This window comes from Euleptes europaea, chromosome 2, assembly GCF_029931775.1.
Source record: "Euleptes europaea isolate rEulEur1 chromosome 2, rEulEur1.hap1, whole genome shotgun sequence".
NCBI classification, from domain to species: domain Eukaryota; kingdom Metazoa; phylum Chordata; class Lepidosauria; order Squamata; family Sphaerodactylidae; genus Euleptes; species Euleptes europaea.
This window is the reverse complement of record NC_079313.1, coordinates 3575892-3600809: the sequence shown is the minus strand read 5'-3', so window position 1 is coordinate 3600809 and position 24918 is coordinate 3575892. Positions and strand designations below refer to the sequence as shown.

At 50.4% G+C, this 24918-nt stretch overlaps 1 protein-coding gene across 3 annotated transcripts in view; it reads right to left on the bottom strand.

Annotated features, from left to right (window-relative positions):
* Nucleotides 1-2963: 2963 nt before the first annotated feature.
* The window catches only part of PTPRS (protein tyrosine phosphatase receptor type S), a 156116-nt gene continuing 134161 nt past the window's right edge, over nucleotides 2964-24918 (bottom strand). For 2 of the 3 annotated variants that reach the window (XM_056845473.1, XM_056845474.1), the window contains exons 23-28: nucleotides 16524-16559; nucleotides 15139-15265; nucleotides 12360-12485; nucleotides 9119-9273; nucleotides 4227-4362; nucleotides 2964-3117 (exon numbers count right to left, since the gene is read on the bottom strand). In XM_056845473.1, coding sequence (XP_056701451.1) covers nucleotides 3049-3117; nucleotides 4227-4362; nucleotides 9119-9273; nucleotides 12360-12485; nucleotides 15139-15265; nucleotides 16524-16559 — 649 coding nt within the window. In that variant the 3' untranslated portion in view covers nucleotides 2964-3048. Of the gene's footprint in view, nucleotides 3118-4226; nucleotides 4363-9118; nucleotides 9274-12359; nucleotides 12486-15138; nucleotides 15266-16523; nucleotides 16703-20087; nucleotides 20374-23769; nucleotides 23925-24918 lie in introns of all 3 variants that reach the window. The other variant, XM_056845472.1, reaches the window with a different exon arrangement.

Below are 24918 nucleotides of genomic sequence, written 5' to 3'. Positions count from 1 at the left end.
TGTCATACAAAGGAGGGAGAAAAAGAAAAACCAAAGAGGGAAAAGAAAGAGGCTTTGCAAAAAAAGCCCTGCCCACCTCCCAAGCACAGACCTTTCCCCCACGTCGTCGTACCTAAAGAACCTGCTGGCGTATCTTGAGTAAATGCTGAGGTGGGCTTCCCTCTGCCCCCTCCCCCAATTGTACGAAACCCCTCTGGAAAGTAATAAAAGTGAGGAGTGGTATAAATCAACGGCCCCTTTCGGGGGCTGTTTCGGTACCATTTATATTGCCAGAGGTGGGGGGTCAACTGGAACCCAGAATACACGCTGGGGGCGAAGGAATAGGGGGGGCAAATAAAGCCAGCGCTCTGACCTCCCCCCGCGATATTTTCCTCGGAAGAGCTTGGGGGTGGGGCGGGGGGTGTCACATTTTATCCTCACAACATCCCTGCGAGGTAGGGTAGGCTGAGAGACAGTGGCTGGCCTGAGGCCACCCAGTAATCTTAAGGCTGAGCGGGGATTCGGACCTCGGTTCTCTACATCCAAATACTGGAGGATCGAGCTGCACGTTATGTCGCCGCTGCTTTCGTAAAGGCGGCGCGTGGGAACCTTTTCCACCTGTTGCCCTCCCGTTGGATACACTTCCACTGCCCTTATCCCTCTGCCCCCTAAGTGGGGGTACAAACTATGCTTGAGGTGGCTTTTAGTAGCAGGGAAAGAGTCTCGGAGATATTCCGAGCTACATTTGGAAGAGAAAAACCTTTCTCGCCCTGTGCGCAAACAGGACAGAAAAACATAACATGCCGCTTGATCCTAGCGCTCCTGGGAAGGCCCCACAAATCCCGGCCCACCAAGTTGAGCTTAGTGCTCCAGCCACAGATGGGCCCCCCCCCGATAAACCCACGATAAACCAAGTGTTTTTTGAAGGGGGGGAACGGTGCAATCCCACGGGGCTGGCCCCGTGGGATTGCACTGGTCCCCCCCTTCAAGAAACACCCAGTTTATCACGGGTTCATCGGGGGCCCCCATCTGCGGCTGGAGAACGGTCAAAGTGGTTGGGCGCAAGCTGCGGGGGCTTTTGCTTGGCTGCGGGAGAACCTTTCGGGTTAGCCTCCCCCTCCGAGTTTCCCCCGGGGGTACCGCCAGAGCCCTGACCCCTCTGCTTTCTGGCCTGGCGCCCAAATCCCAATCTTTCTAACAAGGTGCAGGTGTCTAAATCTAATCTCCCCTCTTGCCCTTGGTCCCTCGAAGAAGAACAGACGCGGCGGCCAGAGGAGAAGGGTAAGGGACCCTTCCCGGTCCGACTCCTCCGACCTGACACCCTTCCGAAGACTCGATATGCCTTTTCGAAAGGGAGAAAAAGGAACATTAAAAGCAGCAACGTTTTTTTGTTGTTGTTCATACATGAGCAGATTAGACTTCTTTTTAAATGGTAAAAAAAGCAGTTATGTAAAGTAGCATTTTTTTTCCCGCATGACACGTCTCTCATGTACCACAGCCGTTACACCGAACATTTCTACAGTGAAAAAATAGACTTGTCTTTGAACAGAATATGAACAAATAAGTAATTTTTTTTTGTAAATTCATCGACTGATATCTTTTGTAATTTTTTTACATATTTTTTAAAAAGGAAAAAAATACACTATTTAAAAAAAAGCAAAAAAAAAATTAATGTCACTTGCTAAAGTTACATCAATAGCTTTTAAAGAAAGCCGCCTGCAGGGTTTCTATTTTTTTCCTTCCGGCTGTTTCTCGCGCCTCGGTCTAATCCTGCTTGCGGTACAGAAAACCTCCCCTTGCTGAACGCCCCCCTCCCCACATGGGCTCTCTCAAAAATCTGCCATTTTTCTCTTTGGCATTGGAGGAGGGGGGGGTAGGGACACGCCCCCTAAAATACCTTGTTGGAAAAAAGTTAACTTTGATGTGCAAATGGAACCAACAGAGTCGGAGGATTCCTTTTACGAAAAACAAAACGTGTTTCGTACCTCACATTGGAAGAGGGGAGGCCGGCGGGAATGAACCAAAATGATCGGGACACAAGGCGGGTTCGGGGGTGTTTGGAGGGGTGTGTAGATTAAAAAAAAAGAGGATGCCCCCTCCCCCATTTCAGAGAGCCTGCGTTTCGGGTCCCCAGAGGCTCCTTTATTGCATGGTGGTTTTGCTTTCTGAAATAGAAAATGAGGAATTTGAATGTGTGAGGAATGTTCCAAGTATCGAAAGGATGAGCTAGGAAAATGGGGGGTGGGGGAGAGACCCATCCTCTTTTGCCTGGTGGCGAAAACACCCAGAGTCCTGCGGAAGGACAGAGTTTTCACCTGGATAACTCTCGTATGGCGCGTTCTTTTGGCATGAAATTATTCGCCGCGCTTTCTGTTGTTGTGTCTCCCCACCCCGACCTTCGGCACACCTGTGACTGACTTCCGGTAAAGATTTTCGACTAGATTCGTATGTAAACTGGAGCCTACAACAATATCCTCGTCGCCATGGTCCAATCCTTCCCTCCACGGTCTTTCTCCCGCCTCTCTTGGCGTTTCTTCCAAACCAGGCTGCTGTTTTCCAAGGTGTGTGTGTGTTGCGCGGGGCTCAAGGGCGTTTTCTTGTTTTTCTTTTCTTTTTTTAAAAAAAGTTTCGTTAAGTGTTTGGATCAGTTCCGCGCCGTCCGAGCGCTGCCGTCGCTTCCGCGCCGCGAACACCAAATGAGGTAAGAACAAGTTCGCCACTTAAAAAGGAATCTTCTTCCCGAGCCGACCCCTGTCTTGCTTTGTGGTCCGGACTCTTAAAAAAAAATACAACAACCCAAAACCAACGCACAGGTTTCCTGGAGCCATGGGGGGGGGGGTGAGTATATATTTTTTCCTCTGCTGCCTCTCGGCTGGCTCCGCTTTTCCCCACTGGAGTGTCCAAAATGGAAAACAAAAATTAAAAAAGGAAACGTTCTTCTGATTCAGTTTGTAGTTTTGTTTTTTTTAAAAAGGTCAACCTCTCCAGCTGGGAAGGGGCCTTCCGGGACTTTAAGTGGTAAAAAGTCCGCAAGATGGATGGCTTTTTGTGTGTTTGTTCGTTTGTTTTTTATGTTGCATAGTGATCAAAACTGCCCAGGTACTCCAGCGCTGCTTGATAACAGAACTGATATTCATCCTGGAGAAGGGGAAGACGGGAGGGCGGGAGCAAAGAGAGAGGAAAAAGTTATAGAAGAAGAAGATGAGTTGGTTTTTATATGCTGACGTTCTCTACCATTTTTTAAAGGAGAATCAACCCGGTTTACAATCTCCTTCCCTGCCTCTCCCCACAACAGACACCCTGTGAGGTAGGTGGGGCTGAGTTCAGAGAGAGCTGTGACTAGCCCGAGGTCACCCAGAAGGCATTGTGTGGAGGAGTGGGGAAACCAACCTGGTTCCCCAGAATAGAGTCTCCCACTCATGTGGAGGAATGGGGACTCGAACCTGGTTGTCCAGATTAGCCTCCGCCGCTCATGCGGAGGAGTGGGGAATCGAGTCTCTCCAACGGCCAGTGAGAAGCCTTGCTGGGCATAAGGTGCACCTGGCCCTGCCCACTGTCTAAAAACACTTGGCGGGCACCAGGAAAGGTGTCAGCGGGCACCTTGGCACCCATGAGCACCACACTGGCAATCCCTGCTCTAGAGTATCGGGGGGAAGATTAGCATGGTGCAACAGACCGTTACGCACGTAACTTCTGCATGGCATCACCTCAAGCTGGGGGTGTTGGGGGGGGGGAGGTAGTTGTGAGTTTCCTGCATTGTGCAGGGGGTCAGACTAGATGACCCTGCTGGTCCCTTCAAACTCTATGATTCTATGATTCTAAGCCAGAAGGAGTTGCTTCCATGAGTGACTTGTTTGTGGGATTCCTGGAGGCACCTGGTTGGCCACTGTGTGGACAGACTGCCAGACTTGGTGGGCCTTGGTCTGATCCAGCAGGGCGTTCCTTATGTTCTTAGCCATGATGCATGCCTATTCTCTCCAGGATCAGAGGAGCATGCCTATTATATTAGGTGCAGTGGAACACAGGCAGGATAGTGCTGCTGCAGTCGTCTTGTTTGGGGGCTTCCTAGAGGCACCTGGTTGGCCCCTGTGTGAACAGACTGCTGGACTTGACGGGCCTTGGTCCGATCCAGCGGGGCTTTCCTTATGTTCTTATGTTCAGTGTAGAGGAGGCCTACCGATATAATGTGAATGTGTGTGCGTGTGTAGGGGTGTGGGGTACGTGCGCATGGGGGCCCCTCTTCTGACCTCCGTCTGCACCATGGCGGGTCTTTGTGTCCTCAGCATCTTCACCGTCTGGAAAATGTCCACCACTCCCTCGTAGCGCATCCGTTCCAGCACGATGCTCAGGGTGATGAAGACGCCGGTCCTCCCCACGCCCGCACTGCAGAAAGAGAGGGAGACAGGAGATGCATCACAGGACGGCTGGCCAAAGCAGCTAGGCCTGACAGGGCAGGGACGAAGCGCAGAATCCTTGGGGAGAGAACTGGCAGTTTTAACACCCCCCTCCCTTGCAAAGTGAGCCCCGTGGCGCAGAGTGGTAAAGCTTCAGTACTGCAGTCCAAGCTCTGCTCACGACCTGAGTTCGATCCCAACGGAAGTCGGTTTCAGGTAGCCGGCACAAGGTGGACTCAGCCTTCCATCGTTCCGAGGTCGGTAAAACGAGTACCCAGTTTGCTGGGGGTAAAGGGAAGATGACTGGGGAAGGCACGGGCAAACCACCCTGCAAACAAAATCCGCCTTGGAAACGTCGGGATGTGACGTCACCCAATGGGTCAGGAATGACCCGGTGCTTGCACAGGGGACCTTTACCTTGCAAAGAAAGAAAATAAAAGAGGCCTTTTTTTGTTGGCTTTTGAGCTTTCATAGAAGAAAAAAAGGGGGAATGAAACCCAACCTAGAAAACAGAAGCTGGGTCCTCAAGGTTGGGAGGGATAAACAAAATATATAGATAATGAAAATATAATGAAATATATATAATGAAAATATAATTTATTTAAAGCCAGCATCCGCTCTTAACCACTACACCACACTGGCTCTCCAGCATGATGTGAAAAGACCTTTGGCTAAGACCCTGGAGAGCCGTGGAGAGGGGCCGTGGCTCAGTGGCAGAGCATCTGCTTGGCATGCAGAAGGTTCCAGGTTCAATCCCCGGCATCTCCAGTTAAAAAAAGGACCAGCCAACAACGAACCTAAGGTAAAACTCCCATGCCTAAATGACCTTTGAGTGAAGAAGCACTTCCTTTTGTCTGTCCCGAGGAGATGGCGCACGCTGCCCTGAACCCTTCGGAGGAAGAGTGGCCAAGCCCTTCCTCGGCATTCGAGAGCCAGGAGCGCATCGGTTTCCCAGTCCCCCTGGCCGCTTGGCCGAGCTTCCTCGCTCGCGGGAGGCCAGGTGCTCCAGCAGACAATGTATTCCGCGTGGCACCTCGGCACCGCTGGGCCTGTTTGAAAACGAGCAAAGCCAGCCGGCTCTGGACGGGAGCCTTAATCCCTCCAGCGGTGCGATTAATCAACTAAAGCTTTAATCGCAGATTAACACCCCCCCTTCCCCGTCCCGGTAGACTCAGGTGCAGCGAAAAGATGCAGAGGATTTTGGAGCCCTGGAAAGGGGTTTTGCTGAAGAGGAGGAAGATGAGGCTACTTCATGCCTCTCTGAGCCTCGATTCGGCGGAAAAGAAAACGCAGCAAGATGGCTTTTGGAAAAGGGGATGTCCGACCTGCTCAGGATACAGCAGCGGGGCCCCGCCCCTAACTCAACCTCCCAAAAAATAGTTACTGCCATTTGCAAGAAGAGAGTTGTAGCCCTACAAATTTGTTCATGTGCATGGAGAGGGGATATGATAACCATGTTCAACCATGTTGAAGGGCTGTCATATAGAGGAGGGTGCCGAGTTGTTTTCTGTTGCTCAAGACGGTCGGACCAGAACCAATGGGTTGAAATTAAATCAAAAGAGTTTCTGTCTAGACATTAGGGAGAATTTTCTAACAGTTAAAGCGGTTCCTCAGGGGAACAGGTTTCCTCAGGAGGTGGTAAGCTCTCCTTCCCTGGAGGTTTTTAAGAAGAGGTTAGATGGCCATCTGTCAGCAATGCTGATTCTGTGACCTTAGGCAGATGATGAGAGGGAGGGCGTCTTGGCCATCTTCTGGTCACTAGGGGTGTGGAGGGGGAGGTAGTTGTGAATTTCCTGCATTGTGCAGGGGGTTGGACTTGATGGCCCTGGTGGTCCCTTCCAACTCTATGATTCTATGATTCTAGGAGCCATGTGTAAAATCCAAACAAGTTGCCTTCTGCCAAGTTAGACTTAAGGGCCATTTATACATGGCTGTTTCCTCACGGTCACCCCCCTGATTACTTCGGGGCTTTGTTTCGATGGTGCTTGCATTTTCCAACTGTTGCCTCGCTCTCCCCGCACGTTTCTGTGCATTTTGCCTGAGTTTCCTGCATTTGTGTTGAGCCAGCATCCAGAAAACATGGGGGAAATGCATGGAAGCGCGTGGGGAGAGCGAGGCGACCTCTGACAGTCGGAAAATGCAAGCATAATGATAGCAAAGCCCCGAAGTAGTGTGACCACGAGGAAACAGCCGTGCATAAATGGCCCTGGTCTCTTTAGCGTTGGACTGCTGACGCGGATGGGCAGAGAACGACCTTTCCTGATCTGCTCTTCCAGATCCTTTAATTAGAGATACCCAAAGAGTTCTTGGGGACCTTCTATATGCAAAGCAGGTGACCCCCCCCAAGGACTCCCCCTACAAAAATATATATTTATCACACTTCTTTGAATTTAACACATTTTTATGTCCCTTGCAGTTGTCGCACATTTTTTTTAACCACACCTTGATTTTTTTTTTAAACAAAGAACTGGTTAGGTTGCCAGTAGCAAGTTAACAATTTTTCTCAATGAGTTCTCCATGAGGGCAACATTAAGTTCCCCGAACTTGTATCCCAAAACTTACTCTGAGGTTTTGCAATATGCAAATATTAAAATCTTCATTATCTAATCTGGTTTCTTTTAGTTAAGGAGTTGCAGTTTTAATTGCATGTTTCCTCCAAGGAGCCCAGAGCGGCACAGAGGAGTTCTCCCCTCCTTCACTTTGTTCTCATGACAACCTGTAAGGTAGAGTACGCTGAGAGACAGGGGCGCACCATCAGCCAGTGAACATGGCTGAACAGAGACCTGAACTCAGATCTCTGCACTCATAGTCGCCTACTTTTCTCTCTCTTTTTGTGTCAAATCGCAGCTGACTATGACGACCTCTTATGGGGTTTTCAAGGCAAGAGAGGTTCAGAGGTGGTTTGCCATTGCCTGCCTCTGCGTAGCAAACCTGGACTTCCTTGGTGGTCTCTCTTCCAAGCGCTAACCAAGGCTGTCCCTGCTTAGCTGATGAGATGGATCTAGCCTAGGAAATCCAGGTCAGGGCAGGAGATGAACAGAGGTGGTTTGCCATTGCCTGCCTCCGTGTAGCAACCCTGGACTTCCTTGGTGGTCTCCCATCCAAATATTGACCAGGCCCGATCCTGCTTAGCTGACGAGATCGGGCTAGCCTGAGTCATCCAGGTCAAGACAAGAGATGTTCAGAGGTGGTTTTGCCATCACCTGCCTCTGCATAGCGACCCTGGACTTCTTTGGTGGTCTCCCATCCAAGCAGTTACTGGGCCAACTCTCCCTAGCTTCCAAGATCTGATGAGATCAAGCTGTCCTGGACCATCCAGGTCAGGGCAAGAGACATTCAGAGGCGGTTTGTCATTGACTGCCTCTGCATAGCCACCCTGGACTCTCTTGGTGGTCTTCCATTCAAAAACGGTCCAGGCTGACCCTACTTAGCTTTCAAGATCTGCCAAGATCAGGCTAGCTTAGACCACCCAGGTCACAGCCACAAACTAGTCATTAGGAAGTATTTTCTAACAGTTAGAGCAGTTCCTCAGCGGAACAGGCTTCCTCGGGAGGTAGTAAGCGCTCCTTCCCTGGAGGTTTTTAAGCAGAGGCTAGATGGCCATCTGTCAGAAGTGCTGATTCTATGACCTTAAGCAGATGATGAGAGGGAGGGCACCTTGGCCATCTTCTGGGCGTGGAGTAGTGTGAGCTCCAGGCTGAGAGCGCAGCTGGAATCAAGGTCGAGTAGCTCAGAGATTTGTTATGACGGCCTGCGCCCTGGCGTGATAACTGTAATCTATCATGGGAACCAGGCTCAGCCTGGTATCCAACGGAGCCTTTCTGATGTATATGTTTCAACCTGCCCGCTTCCCCCCACTTGAGTCCTTGTACCTTTTCCTGTAAGTTGCTGCTAAACACCTTATGCTTCCCAAATAAACTGCTTCTTAGATGACTCTGTCTTGATGTTCTGTTGTTTGGGATTTGACAGGTGGACTCAGACCTTACAAGTAGGGGGTCACGGGGGGCATGGGGGGGAGGTAGTTGTGAATTTCCTGCATTGTGCAGGGGGTTGGACTAGATGACCCTGGTGGTCCCTTCCAACTCTAGGATTCTATGATTCTATCAGTGAGCCCTCTGTACTCCCCTTGGGCTCGCCATTAACACCCTTACAAAGAAGCGAGAAATCCCCATCGGGAAAGGGGCTTTCGCCAGATCTGCAGATGAGCTAAAAATTTCTCTTGAAATATAACGGGGGAGGGGGAGAACAAACTAGCAAGCCGGAGAGCCCAAGTGTGCAATTTTCCAGTCCTGGGGAGGGATGCACCAAGACAGTCAGGGGTTAAGGATCGAGGCGGACTGGAAGCTCTCCCGGGGTCATTATGCTCTGGCTTGCAGGAGAAAATTTACTGCAATTAGAAGCTAGCTTTAAGGAACAACAGCAGCAGCAACAACAACAATCCTCCATGCTCTGGAAGCCAACGCTCTCGGCTTAAGTCTTGCACTAATGAAAGAATTCTGCCAGGGATTTGGGAAGCGAGGAAACGCTTCCAAGTCCAGCCAATCAGGAGGCAGCGAAGGGCTTCCGATCCGGCAGAGTCTTTGGCTTAGCGGAGAAGGCTGGTGGAGCAGCCGGGCGGCGCCGTTTAATTCCAAGGTGCGAACGAGCGGGGAGAGGTGTCCCCGGCCCGAGAAGAGAAGGGCCCCGAGCTCGGCTTAACTCCCCCGTCCCTGTTTTTCTTTTCCCCACCCCTTTCCCCGGCTTACCTGCAGTGGACAGAAATCGGGCCGTCTTGTCCGAACTGCTCCTTGGTTTTGTGTACCTGCCCGATGAAATCGATAAAGCCTTCCCCGGATTTTGGCACGCCTTGCTCCGGCCAGTCGGTGAACTGGAATTGGCGGACGGTCCGCGACTGCCCGTCCTGCAAGGCAGCGGGGAAAGAAGTGAGGTTATGGGAAAGGGAAGCACTGAGACACAAAGGCAGCAGAACACAAAATCACACCTACTGCCACGATTCCTGGAAAACAAGATTAAGCAGATCTGAATGGTTCTTTAACCCTCTCCCCCCACCAAGGCTGCCTTTCCTTCTGCAGTCGAGGGGGCCCTGTCTGTGAAGGATGAACTAAGACAGTCCCTTTATGTAGAGCAATGTTCCTTCAAAGACAGGCCACCTTGCAGCAGCAGCAGCAGCAGCAGCAGAAGAGTTAGTTTTTATATGCCAACTGCTTTGGGGCTTCCTTTTGATCATGCATGCCTTTTCCACCCATCAGCAGTCGCCTGGCTTTCCCTGCACATTTTGTTCGCATTTTCCAAATTCTGGCTAAAACAGCATCTGGAAAACACCGGCAAAATGCGCGGGGAGAGCGAGGCGACCTCTGACAGCCGTGAAAGGCATGCACGATCAAAAGGAAGTCCCGAAGCAGTCGAGGGCAGAGGGATCGCGGGGAAACGTCCCAGCATAAAAGGCCAATGTCTCCAAGAAGTCACTGACCCCCAGTGCTCAGAGAAGTTTTGTGCTCTTAGATTAAAAACCGCAACAGCAATACCACAAATGAACATTCATGGAGCATTTTAAAAAACTGGAAAAAGGATGGCGTACCCCGCTGAAGCATTATGGGAGTGGGGAGGAGGAGGAGGAGAAGGAGACGACGACGACGACTTGGTTTTTATATGCTGACTTTCTCTACCACTTAAGGGAGAATCAAACTGGCTTACCATCACCTTCTTTCCCCTCCCCACAACAGACACCCTGTAAGGTAGGTAGGGCTGAGAGAGCTCTAAGAGAGCTGTGACTAGCCCAAGGTCACCCAGCTGGCTTCATGGGGAGGAGTGGGGAATCGAACCCGGTTCACCAGATTAGCGTCCACCGCTCATGTGGAGGAGCGCAGAGGATATGTGGCCAATGCCAGCAATCTACTCTTAACGGTCAGGGGATAGACCTCTCCTCCACGAATCTGTCTAATCCCATTTCAAAGCCTGCGGCCATCTCTCTATCTTGCGGTAATGAATTTCCTGCCGGCTGTAAGCCTGCCTAGATCACTCCCAAAGCCGCAATGACACCGGCTGCTTTCTGCAGAACGGGCTGGAACCTGAGACCCTCCCCTTATTTGCTTTCTTTTGCATCGGTCCAAACGGAACAGCCACACGAGGGCCGGAAAAGCACCCCCCCCCAAAGGGCGACTGTTCGTACGGGGTGCACTTTGCAGGGAGATGCTACAGCGGGCTGGCGTGCTTCCCTGCACACATATGTGCGCATCTAAAATATATATTGTATTTTGGCACCAGAGACTGTAATAATCTTTTGAAATGAGTTCAAAGAAATTACGCAGCAGGAGGCGAGCGGGTGCTAGAGGAGAAACGGAGCGGCGGCTTCAATCTCATTGCCGGCGCTCGGGCACTTGAGAGTCGGCAGCTTTGCTTGGTGCCGCCGTCAGAGAGGAGAAAGATTGCGATAAGCCAGAGGGAAGAAGAAAAGGGGATAGCTGGGAAGGGGGGGGGGAAAGGGCGGCTGTTGCGGGGAGGGCTGCATTGCCGGTCGGAAAGAAGTTTCTTCTGCAAAGCCTCCTTCGGCGATAAAAGCGAGCAGACTGCTGCGATTCGGATGCAAGGGAACTTGCCAGGGGGCGGGGAGCGTGTGAAGACAAATGGTGCAGTTTTAGAGCAGCAGGGCTGCCCTGGAAATCCCCTTCCTGCCTTCAAATATGCTAGGGTACTCTCCAGATTCCAATGCAGACCCCCCCATCCCCACCCGGTTCTGCAAGTAGGCAGCTTGGTTGTGCACAGAACTGATTGGCTGGTATCCATGCAGGGACGTTTCCCAGCGGTCACCCTCGTCGACTGCTTCAGGGATTCATTTTGATTGTGCATGCCTTTCCCACCTGTCAGTGGTCACCTCGGTCTCCCTGCGAGTTTTGTTCACATTTTCCAGATTCTGGCTGAAACAGCATCCGGAAAACACAGACAAAACGCACGGGGAGAGGGAGGCGACCTCTGACAGGCGGAGAAGGCGTGCACAATCAAAAGCAAGGCCCAAAGGGGTCGAGGGGGGTGACTGCGGGGAAACGTCCCTGCATAAAAGGGCAATGTCTCCAAGAAGCCACCAACCCCCAGTGCCCAGAGAGGTTTTGTGCTCTTATGATTAAAAACCACAACAAACCATGCCACAAATGAACATTCATGGAGCATTTTAAAAAATTGCAAAAAAAGGATGGGGTATCCCACTGAAGCATTTTGGGAAAAGGAGGAAGAAGAAGAAGAGGAGTTGGTTTTTATATGCCGACTTTCTCTACCACTTAAGGGAGACTCAAACCGGCTTACAATCACCTTCCCTTCCCCTCCCCACAACAGACACCCTGTGAGGTGGGTGGGGCTGAGAGAACTGTGACTAGCCCAAGGTCACCCAGCTGTCTTCCTGTGTCGGAGTGGGGAAACCAACCCAGTTCACCAGCTTAGCGTCGCCTGCTCAGGTGGAGGAGTGGGGAATTGAACCCGGTTCTCCAGATCAGAGTCCACCACTTCGAACCACTGCTCTTAACCACTACACCACGCTGGCTGTGTGTAAGACTCACAGCTGAGGTGGCACCAACCCATGCTGTATTTATTGTTTCAGCTGCAAAGTGTGGCAGAGAGAGGCGGTGGAGAGAAATTCAGGAAAGGGGACAAGCCTCTTTGCACGGAGCCATCCAATTCAGGGTCTGTCCGGTTCTGAACACCCAATTCTCCAGACATGCAGGAGTGGAAGGGTTGTGAACTTCCCCATTGCTGGAAGCAAGACGGGCCTTTGCTCTGACCCAACGGGGCTCTCCTCGGGCAGAAAGGGTGTGAAAGGGCCCTCTGGTTTGGCAGGAGAGAAGGGGGGCAGGTTTAGAGCATGTTACGTTGGGGGCCAGCCGCACCGAAGATGGGACTCAGTCGCGTTGTTAAACTAGGAAGATGTTGCTTTCCCCAAACATCAGCGGCCGGCTGCTGTCAGAAAAGGGGCAAGGACTCCCCCCTGCCCCAACTCACCCTGGCATCGGTGACCTTGAACTCCCGGAGGATGTACTGAGGCATGTTGTACTCGGCCATGGGGTCGACCACAAAGTACTGGTACCTTGCGGAGCGCTCTGCCGGCCAGTATTGATGGCACTTTTCCTGTTATCCGATGAGAGGGAGAGAGGGATTCGATCAGCGCTTGCAGCAGGCGATAGCAACCAGTCTTAACAGCAAGCAGAATCAACCGTCCCTCCCATTATAGGGCTGTGAAAAATGTCCCATTATTTGCACTGTCCTCAGTGCACGGCTGTGTAGATCCCTGATTTGCGCTCCTGCCGGAAACTCTACGGAGCTAAAATAAGTACCTTCCCGAAACAGCAGCTCCCAAACAGCCAGCAGCAGCTCTTTTACATCTCTATTTATTTTTTCCTAGTAGGTTTTCATCCTGCCCTGCTTCCAGTGAACTCAGAGGGATGTACGTCGTTCTCCTCTCCTCTGTGTTACCTTCACAGCAACACTGTGATAGAAGAGAGCCAGAATCCAATAGCATCTTAGAGACTAACAAAATCCCTGGCAGGGTGTGAGCTTTCGTGAGCCACAGCTCCCTTCTTCAGATGATGGGTCTCCATTCTGTATGGCTAAATGCGGTGCCATCCATGGAGACAGATCATGATGAGTAGCCGTTTTAGTCTGTCGCTAGTAATAGAAAAGTGCAAGAGCCCAGCAGCACCTTAAAGAATAACAAAATTTCTGGCAGGGTATGAGCTTTTGTGAGACACAGCTTCCTTCTTCAGACACAGCTCTGAATCTGTGCTGTATCTGTAACTGCCAGAAATTTTGTTAGTCTTTAAGGTGCTACTGGACTCTTGCTCTCTTCTACTGCTATTGACAGACTAACATGCCTACTCATCGTGATCTCACACATGAAGCTGCCTTCTACTGAATCAGACCCTTGGTCCATCAAGGTCAGTATTGTCTACTCAGACCAGCAGCGGCTCTCCAGGGTCTCAGGCGGAGGTCTTTCACATCACCTGCTTGCCTAGTCCCTTTAACTGGAGATGCCGGGGTTTGAACCTGGGACCTTCTGCATGCCAAACAGATGCTCTACCACTGAGCCACAGCCGCTCCCCATGGCTCTCCAGGGTCTCAGGCATAGATCTTTCACAACACCTACTTGCCTAGTCCCTTGAACTGGAGATGCCGGGGATTGAACCTGGGACCTTCTGCATGCCAAGCAGATGCTCTACCACTGAACCACAGCCCCTTCCCTATAAAGCATGAACACATGAAGCTGCCTCATACTGAATCAGGCCCTGAGGTCCATCAAGGTTAGTATTGTCTACTCAGACCAGCAGCGGCTCTCCAGGGTCTCAGGCAGAGGTCTTTCACATCGCCTACTTCCCTGGTTCCTTTAACTGGAGATGATGGGGATTGAACCTGGGACCTTCTGCATGCCTAGCAGAGGCTCTTCCACTGAGCCACAGCCCCTCCCCATGGCTCTCCAGAGACTCAGGCAGAGGTCTTTCCCATCACCTACTTGCCTAGACCCTTTAACTGGAGATGACGGGGATTGAACCTGGGACTGTCTGCATGCCAAGTAGAGGCTTTACCACTGAGCCACAGCTCCCAACAACCCTGTGAGGTAGACTAGGTTGAGTGTGTGTGACAGGGTGACCTTCATGGCAGTGAAGTGATTTAAACCCACAACTCACCCCTCTTCCTCTGTCTTTAGCAGGGCGTTCAAGAGCATATTTTCTTGAACACATTATGTTGTATAACTCCTCCTAACCCCACCTGATGGAAGGATCTTTGACTCTCAAAAACATATACCCTGAAAATCTTGTTGATTTCTAAGGGACTGCTGGACTTGAATCTGTTTAACTGTTTGACTCTTCCCTCCCCCCAGCCCATTAAAACATGCTTGATATTCAAACCCCCTCTAAAGCCCTGGCAATCAGCTGGGCCTTGCGGGGCCTCCTAAAAATCTCCAAGGAGGGACCCCCACCTCTTCAGGAAGCCCATTCCTCAGACCTGGAGCCACGATGGAAAAGGGGAGATCATTTGGCAACTGTTATATACCCCACCCCCAACTATGCACATGTCTTCTTCTAGAAAGTGTCCCCCCCACCCAACTTGAGGGACATTCAAGAGTGTTTGCAGGCAGCATACGATAGCTGCACAGACAGAACACCCAAAGCTATAGACTTTCATGCGGGGCAGAGTCAACAAGGGTCATAAGCAATCGGTCATAGATTCATAGAGTTGGAAGGGACCACCAGAGTCATCTAGTCCAACCCCCTGCACAATGCAGGAAACTCACAACTACCTCCCACACATACACCAAGTGACCGCTACTCTATGCCCAGAAGAAGCCCAAGATGCCCTCCCTCTCATCATCTGCTTAAGGTCATAGAATCAGCATTGCTGACAGATGGCCATCTAGCCTCTGCTTAAAAACCTCCAGGGAAGGAGCGCTTACCACCTCCCGAGGAAGCCTGTTCCACTGAGGAACCGCTCTAACTGTTAGAAAATTCTTCCTAATATCTAGATGGAAACTCTTTTGATTTAATTTCAACCTGTTGGTTCTGGTCCAACCTTCTGGGGCAAAACAACTCAGCACCATCCTCTATATGACAGCCCAAGTTCTTGAAGATGGGTTATCATCTCCCCTCTCAGTCTTCTCCTCTTCAGGCTAAACATACCCAGCTCCTTCAACCTTTCCTCATAGGACTTGGTCTCCAGACCCCTCACTATCTTGGTTGCCCTCCTCTGGACACGTTCCAGAGGTGCCTCTTTCCCCTCCACCACTTACCCGACCCATCTCTCGAAGTTTGGTCAACATCACCACGATGGTAGAATTGTTCTCCCAAAGCATGCGCCAGAAGTCCTCTGTGGTTTCTGCCAATGGCCCTTGGGTGGCGATGTACGCTTTCTGTTGCCTAGGAGGACAAGGATACGAATAGTTAGCAATGTGGGGAAGGAGGGGCAAGGCATGGTGTCGTTGCCGAAAAGAAAACTGCCCCTCGAAGAGGGCATCTCTCACCTCCAAAGAAAAAGGATCCAGAGGAGGAAACATGCAAAGAAGAGAGGCCATGAAAATAACACAGAAAAGGGTCTTGGCAAGTGGGGAGAGGTGGCCAGAGGAGAAGAAGAGTTGTTTTTATACCCTGCTTTTCTCTACCTTTAAGGAGTCTCGGCTTACAATCATCTTGCCTTCCCCTCCCCACAACAGACACCTTGTGAGGTAGGTGGGGCTGAGAGAGCTCCAAGAGAGCTGTGACTTGCCCAAGGTCACCCAGCTGGCTTCATGCGGAGGAGTGGGGAATCGAACCTGGCTCACCTGATTAGCCACTGCCGCTCATGTGGAGGAGCGGGGAATAAAGCCCAGTTCTCCAGATTAGAGTCTGCCACTCATGTGGAGGAGTGGAGCATCAATTGCAGATTGCAGAATGGCACCTCTAGTGAAAGATCTCAGGGAGCAGATGTTGAGAAAAACCTTTAACAGCCTGGTAGCAATCTAGCAGAAGGTCCCAATCTACAGCATCTCCGGTTAAAGGCTCTCGGGTCTTAGGGAAACAGCCTGTTCACCTACCCAGTACTGACAGGACAGAATTTTTCATCTTGTACCAACACTAACTAAGTAAAATTGACTCAGGGCAGAGAAAAGTAAGCACTTCTTTGTACAGCCTTGACGGAACTCACAGTAACACGATGTTAGGACGGCCACTGGAATAAAAGGCCTTTAAAAAGGCTCAGACGAATTTATGGAGTGTGGGTCTAATCAGCATTTATGAGCCACGGAAACTGAATGGAACCTCCACATTCAGAGGCAGTCTATCCCTGAATACCAGGTGCTGGGGGACAAGAAAAGGGATGGGTTGTCCCTTCTGTACCCTGCCATGCTAGGAAAAGTTGAGGGCAGCAGGAAAAGAGGAAGACCCAACAAGAGATGGATGGACTCAGCAAAGGAAGCCCTGGCCCTCAGTTTGCAAGACCTGAGCAAGGCTGTCAAAGACAGGACATTTTGGAGGACGTTGATTCTTAGGGTTGCCGTGAGTCGGAAGTGACTTGACGGCACTTAACACACAACACACCTTGTTTGTGAGCTTCCGGAAACACCATGCCGGGCCTGTGGGAAACAGGAGGAGGAGGAACCCAGCAAGGTTCTTCTGTGGTAGACAGAAGAAGCCCCCATACCTGTATCCGTCGATAAAGCTGGCGTTGATGTAGTCGGAGCCCTCAACTCCCCGGATAGGCTGGAGGCAAACCCGCGTGGTTTCGTATGGCATGATATTGACCAGGCGGTTCTTGAATTTATTACATGGGAGGTTGGCGCTGATGAACCTTGAAGTGTGGGCTTTGGAGTTGGCAAGTCTCTGTGAAGAGGAGAGCAGAGAAACCACAGGCGTGAGAGATTTAGAGAAAGCGCATAACTAGGTTTGCCAGCCTCCAGGTAATAGCTGGAGATCCCCTGCTATTACAACTGACCTCCAGCCGATAGAGATCAGTTCCCCTGGAGAAAAATGGCCACTTTGGCAATTGGACTCTATGGCATTGAAGTCCCTCCCCTCCCCAAACTCCGCTCTCCTCAGGCTCCGCCCCAAAAACCACCCGCCGGTGGCGAAGAGGGACCTGGGAACCCTACGCATAACCCCAAGAGGGCATCAATTTTTGAATTGTTTCTCCTGTCCTCAGAGGGGCCTGTGACTCAGGGGCAGAGCCCGTGCTTTTTTCCACACAGAAAGCCCCAAGGTCCATCCCTGGCCTCTCTACCTAACCCAGTGGTTCCCAAACATTTCGGGCCACCGCCCCCTCGGTTCCGCAAACCCAACCCCAGCGACCTCCACCGTACCCTATAAAAAGCATGATTCAAAATGGGGGTTTGCGTGACGCACTGAAGAAGATAATGACAATAAAATTTCAAAATTAATTGCACATCTGCTCAAAATCAAATTAAAGCTTTTTTTGTTGAAATTTATTCAACTGAACTGATGAACTTGATCCAGGGGTACCAGCTCTTCAAAGTCTGGACAAAAATTCTGACAGTTCCCACCAAATTTGCCAGCATGGTGCCATAGCTTGACCTATTGCAAATCAGTGAGCAAAACAGTTGAAGGGACCCACCTCTAGCGCCCCCCTGCTGCCCCCTTTCCTCTTAGTGCCCCCCTGGGTAATCCCACTGCCCCCAGGGGGTGGTACTGCCTGCTTTGGGAGCCACTGACCTAACGGATCTCAGGTAGGTAGCAGGAGTCAGGAAAGACTTTTCCTGCCTGAGACCCTGGAGATCTGCTGTCTGTCAGAGGAAGCGACCTATGTGGGGAAATGCCCTCATAGCTGGCAGAAAAGAGAGATGTGGGAGATGAGCCGTCAAGCCCCAAGCCCAGAGCACTTCAGCATTTACAGATGCTAATGGCTCTGGCCAAAGTAGAACAGTAGGTTTACGGTCTCCCTCCTTGCTGGCATGTCACAGCCAAGGGACAGAGACCCAGACAGCCAAGTGGCTAAATTAGCAATTCCTTCCTCTTGAAGCAGGAAGATTAGAATGGTTGGGGGGGGGGATTATAAATTCTCTGGACAAGAGGAGGAGGAAGAAGAGGAGTTGGTTTTCATACCCAGATTTTCTCTACCTTTTAAGGAGTCTCATACCGGCTCACAATCACCTCCCCCCTCCCCACAACAGGCACTTTGTGAGGTAGGTGGGGCTGAGAGAGTTTGGAGAGAACTGTGACTGGCCCAAGGTCACCCAGCAGGCTTCATGTGGAGGAGCGGGGAATCGAACCCAGTTCTCCAGATTAGAGTCCACCGCTCTTAACCACTACACCATGCTGGCTCTCAGAGTACTTCAGTATTTACAGATGGTCTGTAACTGGCCCAAGAACAGAGAACTGTGACTAGCCCCAAGGTCACCCAGCAGGCTTCATGTGGCGCTGTGGGGAATCGAACCCAGTTCTCCAGATTAGCATCTGCCGCTCATGTGGAGGAGTGGGGAATCAAACCTGGTTCACCAGATTAGAGTCCATCGCTCATGTGGAGAAGTGGGGAATCGAACCCGGTTCACTAGATTAGAGTCCACCGCTCATGTGGAGAAGTGGGGAATCGAACCCGGTTCACCAGAGTCCGCCACTCTTAATCACTACACCACGCTGGCTCTCTTGCTCTCTTGCAGAGGCTGTCTTGCATGCTCCCCCATCTGTCAACATGCAGGGTCTTAGACATCTCCCCCCCGGGAAGTTCAACTGCCCCCCCCCTGCCCTTCTGATGTCTCGTAAGGATATTTTTATTCCAGAAGGTGTTTAGCCCAGTCTTGTGCAGTGAGAATTAAGATTTGCCCAGCGTGGGATTTACGCTAAGGCGCTAGGCTGCTGCTGAGCAAAGAAAGAGATAAGAAGATAAAAAGAACTAGAAATTGAAACCCATCTTTCCTCTGTCCCCTACCCGTCAGAAAAAACTCCAATATACCTGTTCATGGAGGAGGGAAGGACGGCCAAGCACTGCCTCCCTGGGCAAGGTGGGTGAGAACCTCAGAATAAACTTTGTATTTGGGTGCATATAGTTTAATAACTGTTCCTTTAAATCGTCCTTGTGCCTTTATTTTAGATACTGAAGCTTTAATGTGGCTCATTTTATTGCTGATTTCCCTCTGTACCTGCTTTTTTTTATTGTGCATGTATTCCGCTAGCCACCTTGCAGACAAAGAGAATAAAAATACTCTAAATCCATCTAGTACATTTTTATTCCACCCTTCCTCTGGGGATCTTAACGGTTCTCTCTTTTCCATTTTATCCTCCAGACAGAGCAAGGCAGGTGAGGACAAGGGAAACAGACTGGCCCGAAGCCATAAAGCAGGCTTCATGGCAGAGAGGGGATTTGAACTCAGGTCTTCCAGATTCTAGTCTGATGCTTTAAAAAGTACGCTACGTGGACTCAGTTTTTTACATTCTGTTAGCCATTTTGTGTGCTAGCAAAAAACAACAACCCAGATTAAAGAAACAGGTTGAGTATCCCTTATACAGACTTGGTCTGTATTTCGGATTTTTCCGTATTTTGGAATATTTTGGAATTTTTGCATATACGTAATGGGATATCTTGGAGATGGGACCCAAGTCTAAACATGAAATTCACTGATGTTTTATGCGTAGAATCAATACCAATACCAAAACCTTTAATGGCTTAAACAAACAGAATCATAATGCATTCATAATTTTAAGGCTTTAAGAGGGGAGTGGACATGTTCATGGAGGAGAGGGCTATCCATGGCTACTAGTCAAAATGGATACTAGTCATGATGCATAATTATTCTTTCCAGTTATCAGAGGAGCATGCCTATTCTATGAGGTGCTGTGAAAAGCAGGCAAGATAATGCTGCTGCGGTCGTCTTGTTTGTGGGCTTCCTAGAGACACCTGGTTGGCCACTGTGTGAACAGACTGCTGGACTTGATGGGCCTTGGTCTAATCCAGCACGGCCTTATGTTCATAATTCAAACTATTAAAACCACAATACACAGTAGTTAAAATAAACCAGATTAACATCATCAGTCCGGATATCGGATGCCCAGATAAGGGATGCTCAACCTGTATTCTAAATGCACCTGGCTACCCATGAGACACTGGTTTGGGGGGGCTGACTTTAACCCCCGTCCTGTGCTTTTCGACTGTTCTCTCCACCCCAGAGACAAAGCCAAGACGAGAAGCATCGTCCAAAGCATCTTCACGTGGGGTAACTCCTCTAAGGGAGAGAACGACGAGGCGTCGACGGCCTACCTTGAACTCCAGCTCCATGCCCGTGACGTGTTCCCCGACTTCGATCTGTGCCAACTTCTGGATGTAGGTGTACAGATTCCGAGCGGGGACTTCTGTGTTTCCGCAGGCGACAGCTTCTAGCAAGGAGTCGTGTATGAAGCTGTACTGGTCCTCCGTCTGCACCATGTAGTTCCTCTGCGACCTCATGAGAGTCACGTGCCCGTAAATGTCCACGGTCTTCTCGTGTTTTATCCTCTCCAACATGGCGTCGATCACGATGAAGCAGCCTGTCCGGCCGACCCCCGCGCTGCAACGAGCATGAATCGCAATTATTTGGGTGCCCCGTTTCCCGCTGGGTCAGCCCCTCATCTCTCCTCAGCCAAAGTTAGAAAACATGATCAGCATATTCCAGTTATGGTGGCATTAGGGTAGGTCAGATGATTACTCTCCCTTAATTCAAATAACACACAATTCTTCACACAACGCATAGTTAAATAGTGGAACTCCCTGCCTTGGGATATGGTGATGGCTGCCAACTTGGAAGGCTTTAAGAGGGGAGTGGACATGTTCATGGAGGAGAGGGCTATCCATGGCTGCTAGTCAAAATGGATACTAGTCATGATGCACGCCTACTCTCCAGGATCAGAGGAGCATGCCTATTATCTTAGGTGACGTGGAGCACAGACAGGACAATGCTGCTGCAATTGTCTTGCTTGTGGGATTCCTGGAAGCACCTGGTCGGCCGCTGTGTGAACAGACTGCTGGACTTGATGGGCCTGGGTCTGATCCAGCAGGGCCTTTCTTATGTTCTTATTTTATGTTAACACTCTGACCTAGCACAGATGCAGAAATCTTTGTATATATTTTAATCCCACTTTTTCTCCAAGGAGCTTCAGGATGACAATAATGGTTTGCTGCCTTCCTCCATGTTATCTTCACAACAAACCCGTAAGGTGGGTTAGGCTGAGTGCGAGTCACCGGCCCAAGGTCAACCAACGTGTGCCATGAATGTGCGGGGATGTGAACTCGAATCGCGCCAATCCGTAACCACTACACTACGCTGGCTCTCAATGAATTCTACGTGCAATTCTATAGGAACTCTGTGTGAGCGTGCATTTGTGTGTGTGTGTGTGTGTGCAAGAGAGAGAGAGAGAGAGACTGACAGTCATCATTTGTGGAACTGCCTGGGGTTTGACAGCTAGATGATAACGTTTCCTCCTCCTAGTGTCAACATTTTATACTGTAAGTTCCTTGAGGCAGGACTCTTATCGGGCTTATTTCACTCCGCAAAGATCCATGCAGGCTGACAAACTGTCACAGGGGTTTACGTTCCCCAAGAAACTGGATCTCGCACTGTCGAGGTTGGCTGATGAGTAGGCAGAAAGAACACACACAAGCCGAGGTGTTTTGTAACGTGCTGCTTGCAAACGTTTGCCAAAAGTACGCTTTGAAAGGCGGCCCCCCAGCCGCTGATCTGACCTTTTTTCTCATACATGTCCCATAGCATAATCAGACTCAGAGTGTGGGATGAGGTTTCCTTACTTGGTCTAAGGGGCTTAGTGTTGAGAAGAAGAAGAAGAAGAAGAAGAAGAAGATGAAGAGTTGCTTTTTACATGCCGACTTTCTCTACCTTTTAAGGAGAATCAAACTGGCTTACAATCTCCTTCCCTTCCCCCTCCCCACAACAGACACCCTGTGAGGTAGGTAGGGCTGAGAGAGTTCAGAGAGAACTGTGACTAGCCCTAGGTCACCCAGTTAGCTTCATGTGGAGGAGTGGGGAATCAAACCCGGTTCTCCAGATTGGAGTCCACCACTCATGTGGAGGAGTGGGGAGGGGCTGTGGCTCAGTGGTAGAGCCTCTGCCTGGCATGCAAAAGGTCCCAGGTTCAATCCCCGGCATCTCCAGTTGAAGGGACTAGGCAAGTAAGTGATGGGAAAGACCTCAGCCTGAGACCCTGGAGAGCCGCTGCCGGTCTGAGTAGACAAGACTGACTTTGATGGACCAAGGGGCTGATTCAGTATAAGGCAGCTTCATGTGTTCATGTGAGGAATCAAACCCGGTTCTCTAGATTGGGGTCCACAGCTCTCAACCACCACACCATGCCGGCTCTCTCAAAGAACTTGGAGGGGAAAAAGGGCGTGGGTAATTGTTTAAGTCAGGCTGATTTTTTGCTGTTGCTCAGAAGCAAGGAAAGAACACCTTTTCTCATCACAGTGCAAATGCATCTGGCAGGATCTCACCTTTTGAATACATAGAGAGGGGAAGGTGATTGTAAGCCGGTTTGATTCTTCCTTACGTGACAGAGAAAGTCAGCATATAAAAACCAACTCTTTTTTTTTAATAAATTGCACAGAGTAGGAAATCTGTCCGATTAATAAAATAGTTTTTCTCCCCCTCTCTGCGTTCTGCTGCGGCAGAAAGAGATGAAAAGGGTTTTCTCTCCTTTGGCTTAAACCAGCGTGGCGCCCCTCTCTTTTTTTGCTTTCTTAAATCCCTCTCCTTTGATCTCTGTTAATTAGACTTTGTAACACCTAAAGCAAGAGGGGTGCCTTCGTGTTAGGCGGAGGTGGCGAAGAGAACAGAGGATAGGGGGGCAGAGATCACCTCCCCGTAAACTGGCAGTCTGTGCTAAGAGCCCTCCGTTTTCTAAAAAGCCCTGTGTTAACTGCCGTCTGTAGGGGATGCTTTCAGGTTGCCTGCTTGAATAAACCACATTTTTCCCAGGCAAATAAGTAGGATTTCAACCCCCTGGCCAAGGGCAAGAATGCCGGACATCACGGTAGCTTTAAAAAAAAAGAATCCATATCTGCATTTTTCCTGGGGAATAAGCAGGATAATGATGCATCTCTTTCCTTCCAGTTCTTCACAATGAAGATGAATGTTCTTTACCCCCCCGCCCGTTAGTGAAAGTGAGACAAGTTAGAAAGTTAGCCAAAGCCTGATCCTGCCCTGCCTGCCTCAAGTACAGATGGAAAACCACCTCCGGTCGTTTATGCATGGGTACTTTCATTCACATTCACCCCCGGTCTGTCTCGGTTGTTCCTTGGTGTTATGCATGTGCTTTCCCTCCATTAGAAATTACCTCGCTGCCAGCCATCACAAATCCCAGGACTCCCCGTCTTTCTCTTAACCCGACTCTTCCATCTCCCGAGCTCAGCCTGAGTGAAATCCCCACACATAAGGCAAAATGCGGGACTCGCAAGCTTGGTTTTGCTCACAGCCAGTTACAAAGCTTTGTGTAAAGAGGCGGGGATTCAAATGCTTCCTGCTTCCTCAGAGTTCTTTTTGAGCAGAAGAAAGGCTTTTTAAAAAGAGGTTTGTATTTCTCTACCCCCACTTTCAGATTGCTCCGTTTTTTGTTTTTTCTTCTTAAAATGCTTTTTTATTTGGCAATTGGGTTTGGGAGGGGGAATTTTCTCTCACAGTAAGCACTACAAAGTAAGCCAGTTACAAAGCAGCATTTCAAGGGGCGGGGACTTGATTTGAGCTTGGAGACTGCTGGTGCAGAGATTCCCAACAGGAAAGCATGGGTCCAGCAAGCAACAAACCTCAGGTAAAACTCCCTTTCATAAATGACCTCAAGTCTCCCTGGTCTTTTGCTCCACATCCCAGGGCCATAGAAACACTGGGACTAGTTCACAGCCTATCACGCCAGGGCCTGTTCCACAAGATCCGAGTCTGAAACGGGCACAAGTTTGGTACCTGCAGTGCACCACGATGGGGCCGGCATCAGGAGGGTTGCAGGTTTTCACTCTTCTGAGGAAGGCCAGGAACGGGGTTGGATACTCTGGGACGCCGTGATCGGGCCAGGCCGTGAACTGGAACTGGCGGACCTCACGTTTCTCACTGGAGCCATTCTGTGGGAAGCAGCGCAGAAGAGGTCACGGAAGAACAGAAGATGCAACGACCGACGTGGTCGGCTAGCCGAGGCCACAGGGCCTGCGGAGCAAACAGCTCCAAATGACTCACGGGAATTGGTGGAGCCAGATTCTGTGAGGGGAGGCAATGTGCAGATTCTGCGAGGGAACATGCGGGTTCTGCGAGGGGAGGCAACGTGCAAATTCTGCAACAGCAGGCAATGTGCAGATTCTGCGAGGGGAGGCAACATGCAGATTCTTTGAAGAAGAGCAAAGTGCCTGCACCACCCCTCTTCCCCGAGTCACCTAGTTCTCTTTAAATGTTACAGCAGGACTATGAGGGCTGTCCTGCAGGGTTGTTGTGCATGTCCCAGCACCACTGTCAAGCTTAAAAGGCCTGCTGCTGCATGAGCAGGGCCAATGGTGTGGGAGTTTTCCTGTGGCACTGGGTGTGGGCCTTTGAACATTACACCAACGCAGCAGGATAGGGCCCTAGCAGGAGAAAGAGTCGCCCTTCGGAAGCACTCCTCGATCAGAATCTTAGCATGAGCAAGACCTGGATGCTCCAAATGTCTTTTTTGCAGAATGCAGGAAGGGCAGCGCAACTTCAGCCCAGTGAAGGATCACGTCCCTCTACAGTGGCTTCGTGTCTCCTATTGGGGGAGGGGCATGCGGAAGATCTCAGGTTCGATCCCTGGCATCTCCAGCTAAAAGGGGTGAAAGGGCTCGAGCTGAGACCCTGGAGAGCTGCTGCCGCTCTACCAGACCATAGTGACCTTGAGGGAGCAAGGGTCTGATTCCGTATAAGGCAGCTTCGTGTGATGTGAAATTCCCTCAGCTTATGGCTGTGGTCAGCAACTTCGTTTCTTTGGAGGGGCTGAGCAGGCTGATGAGGTTACAGCTATGGGGCAAGCCCCTCCAACCTCTCCCTCACTTCCTTACTTTCTCTGTCCTGGACAGTTCCTTGCAGCCAGCAAAAGGACAACCCTGTTTG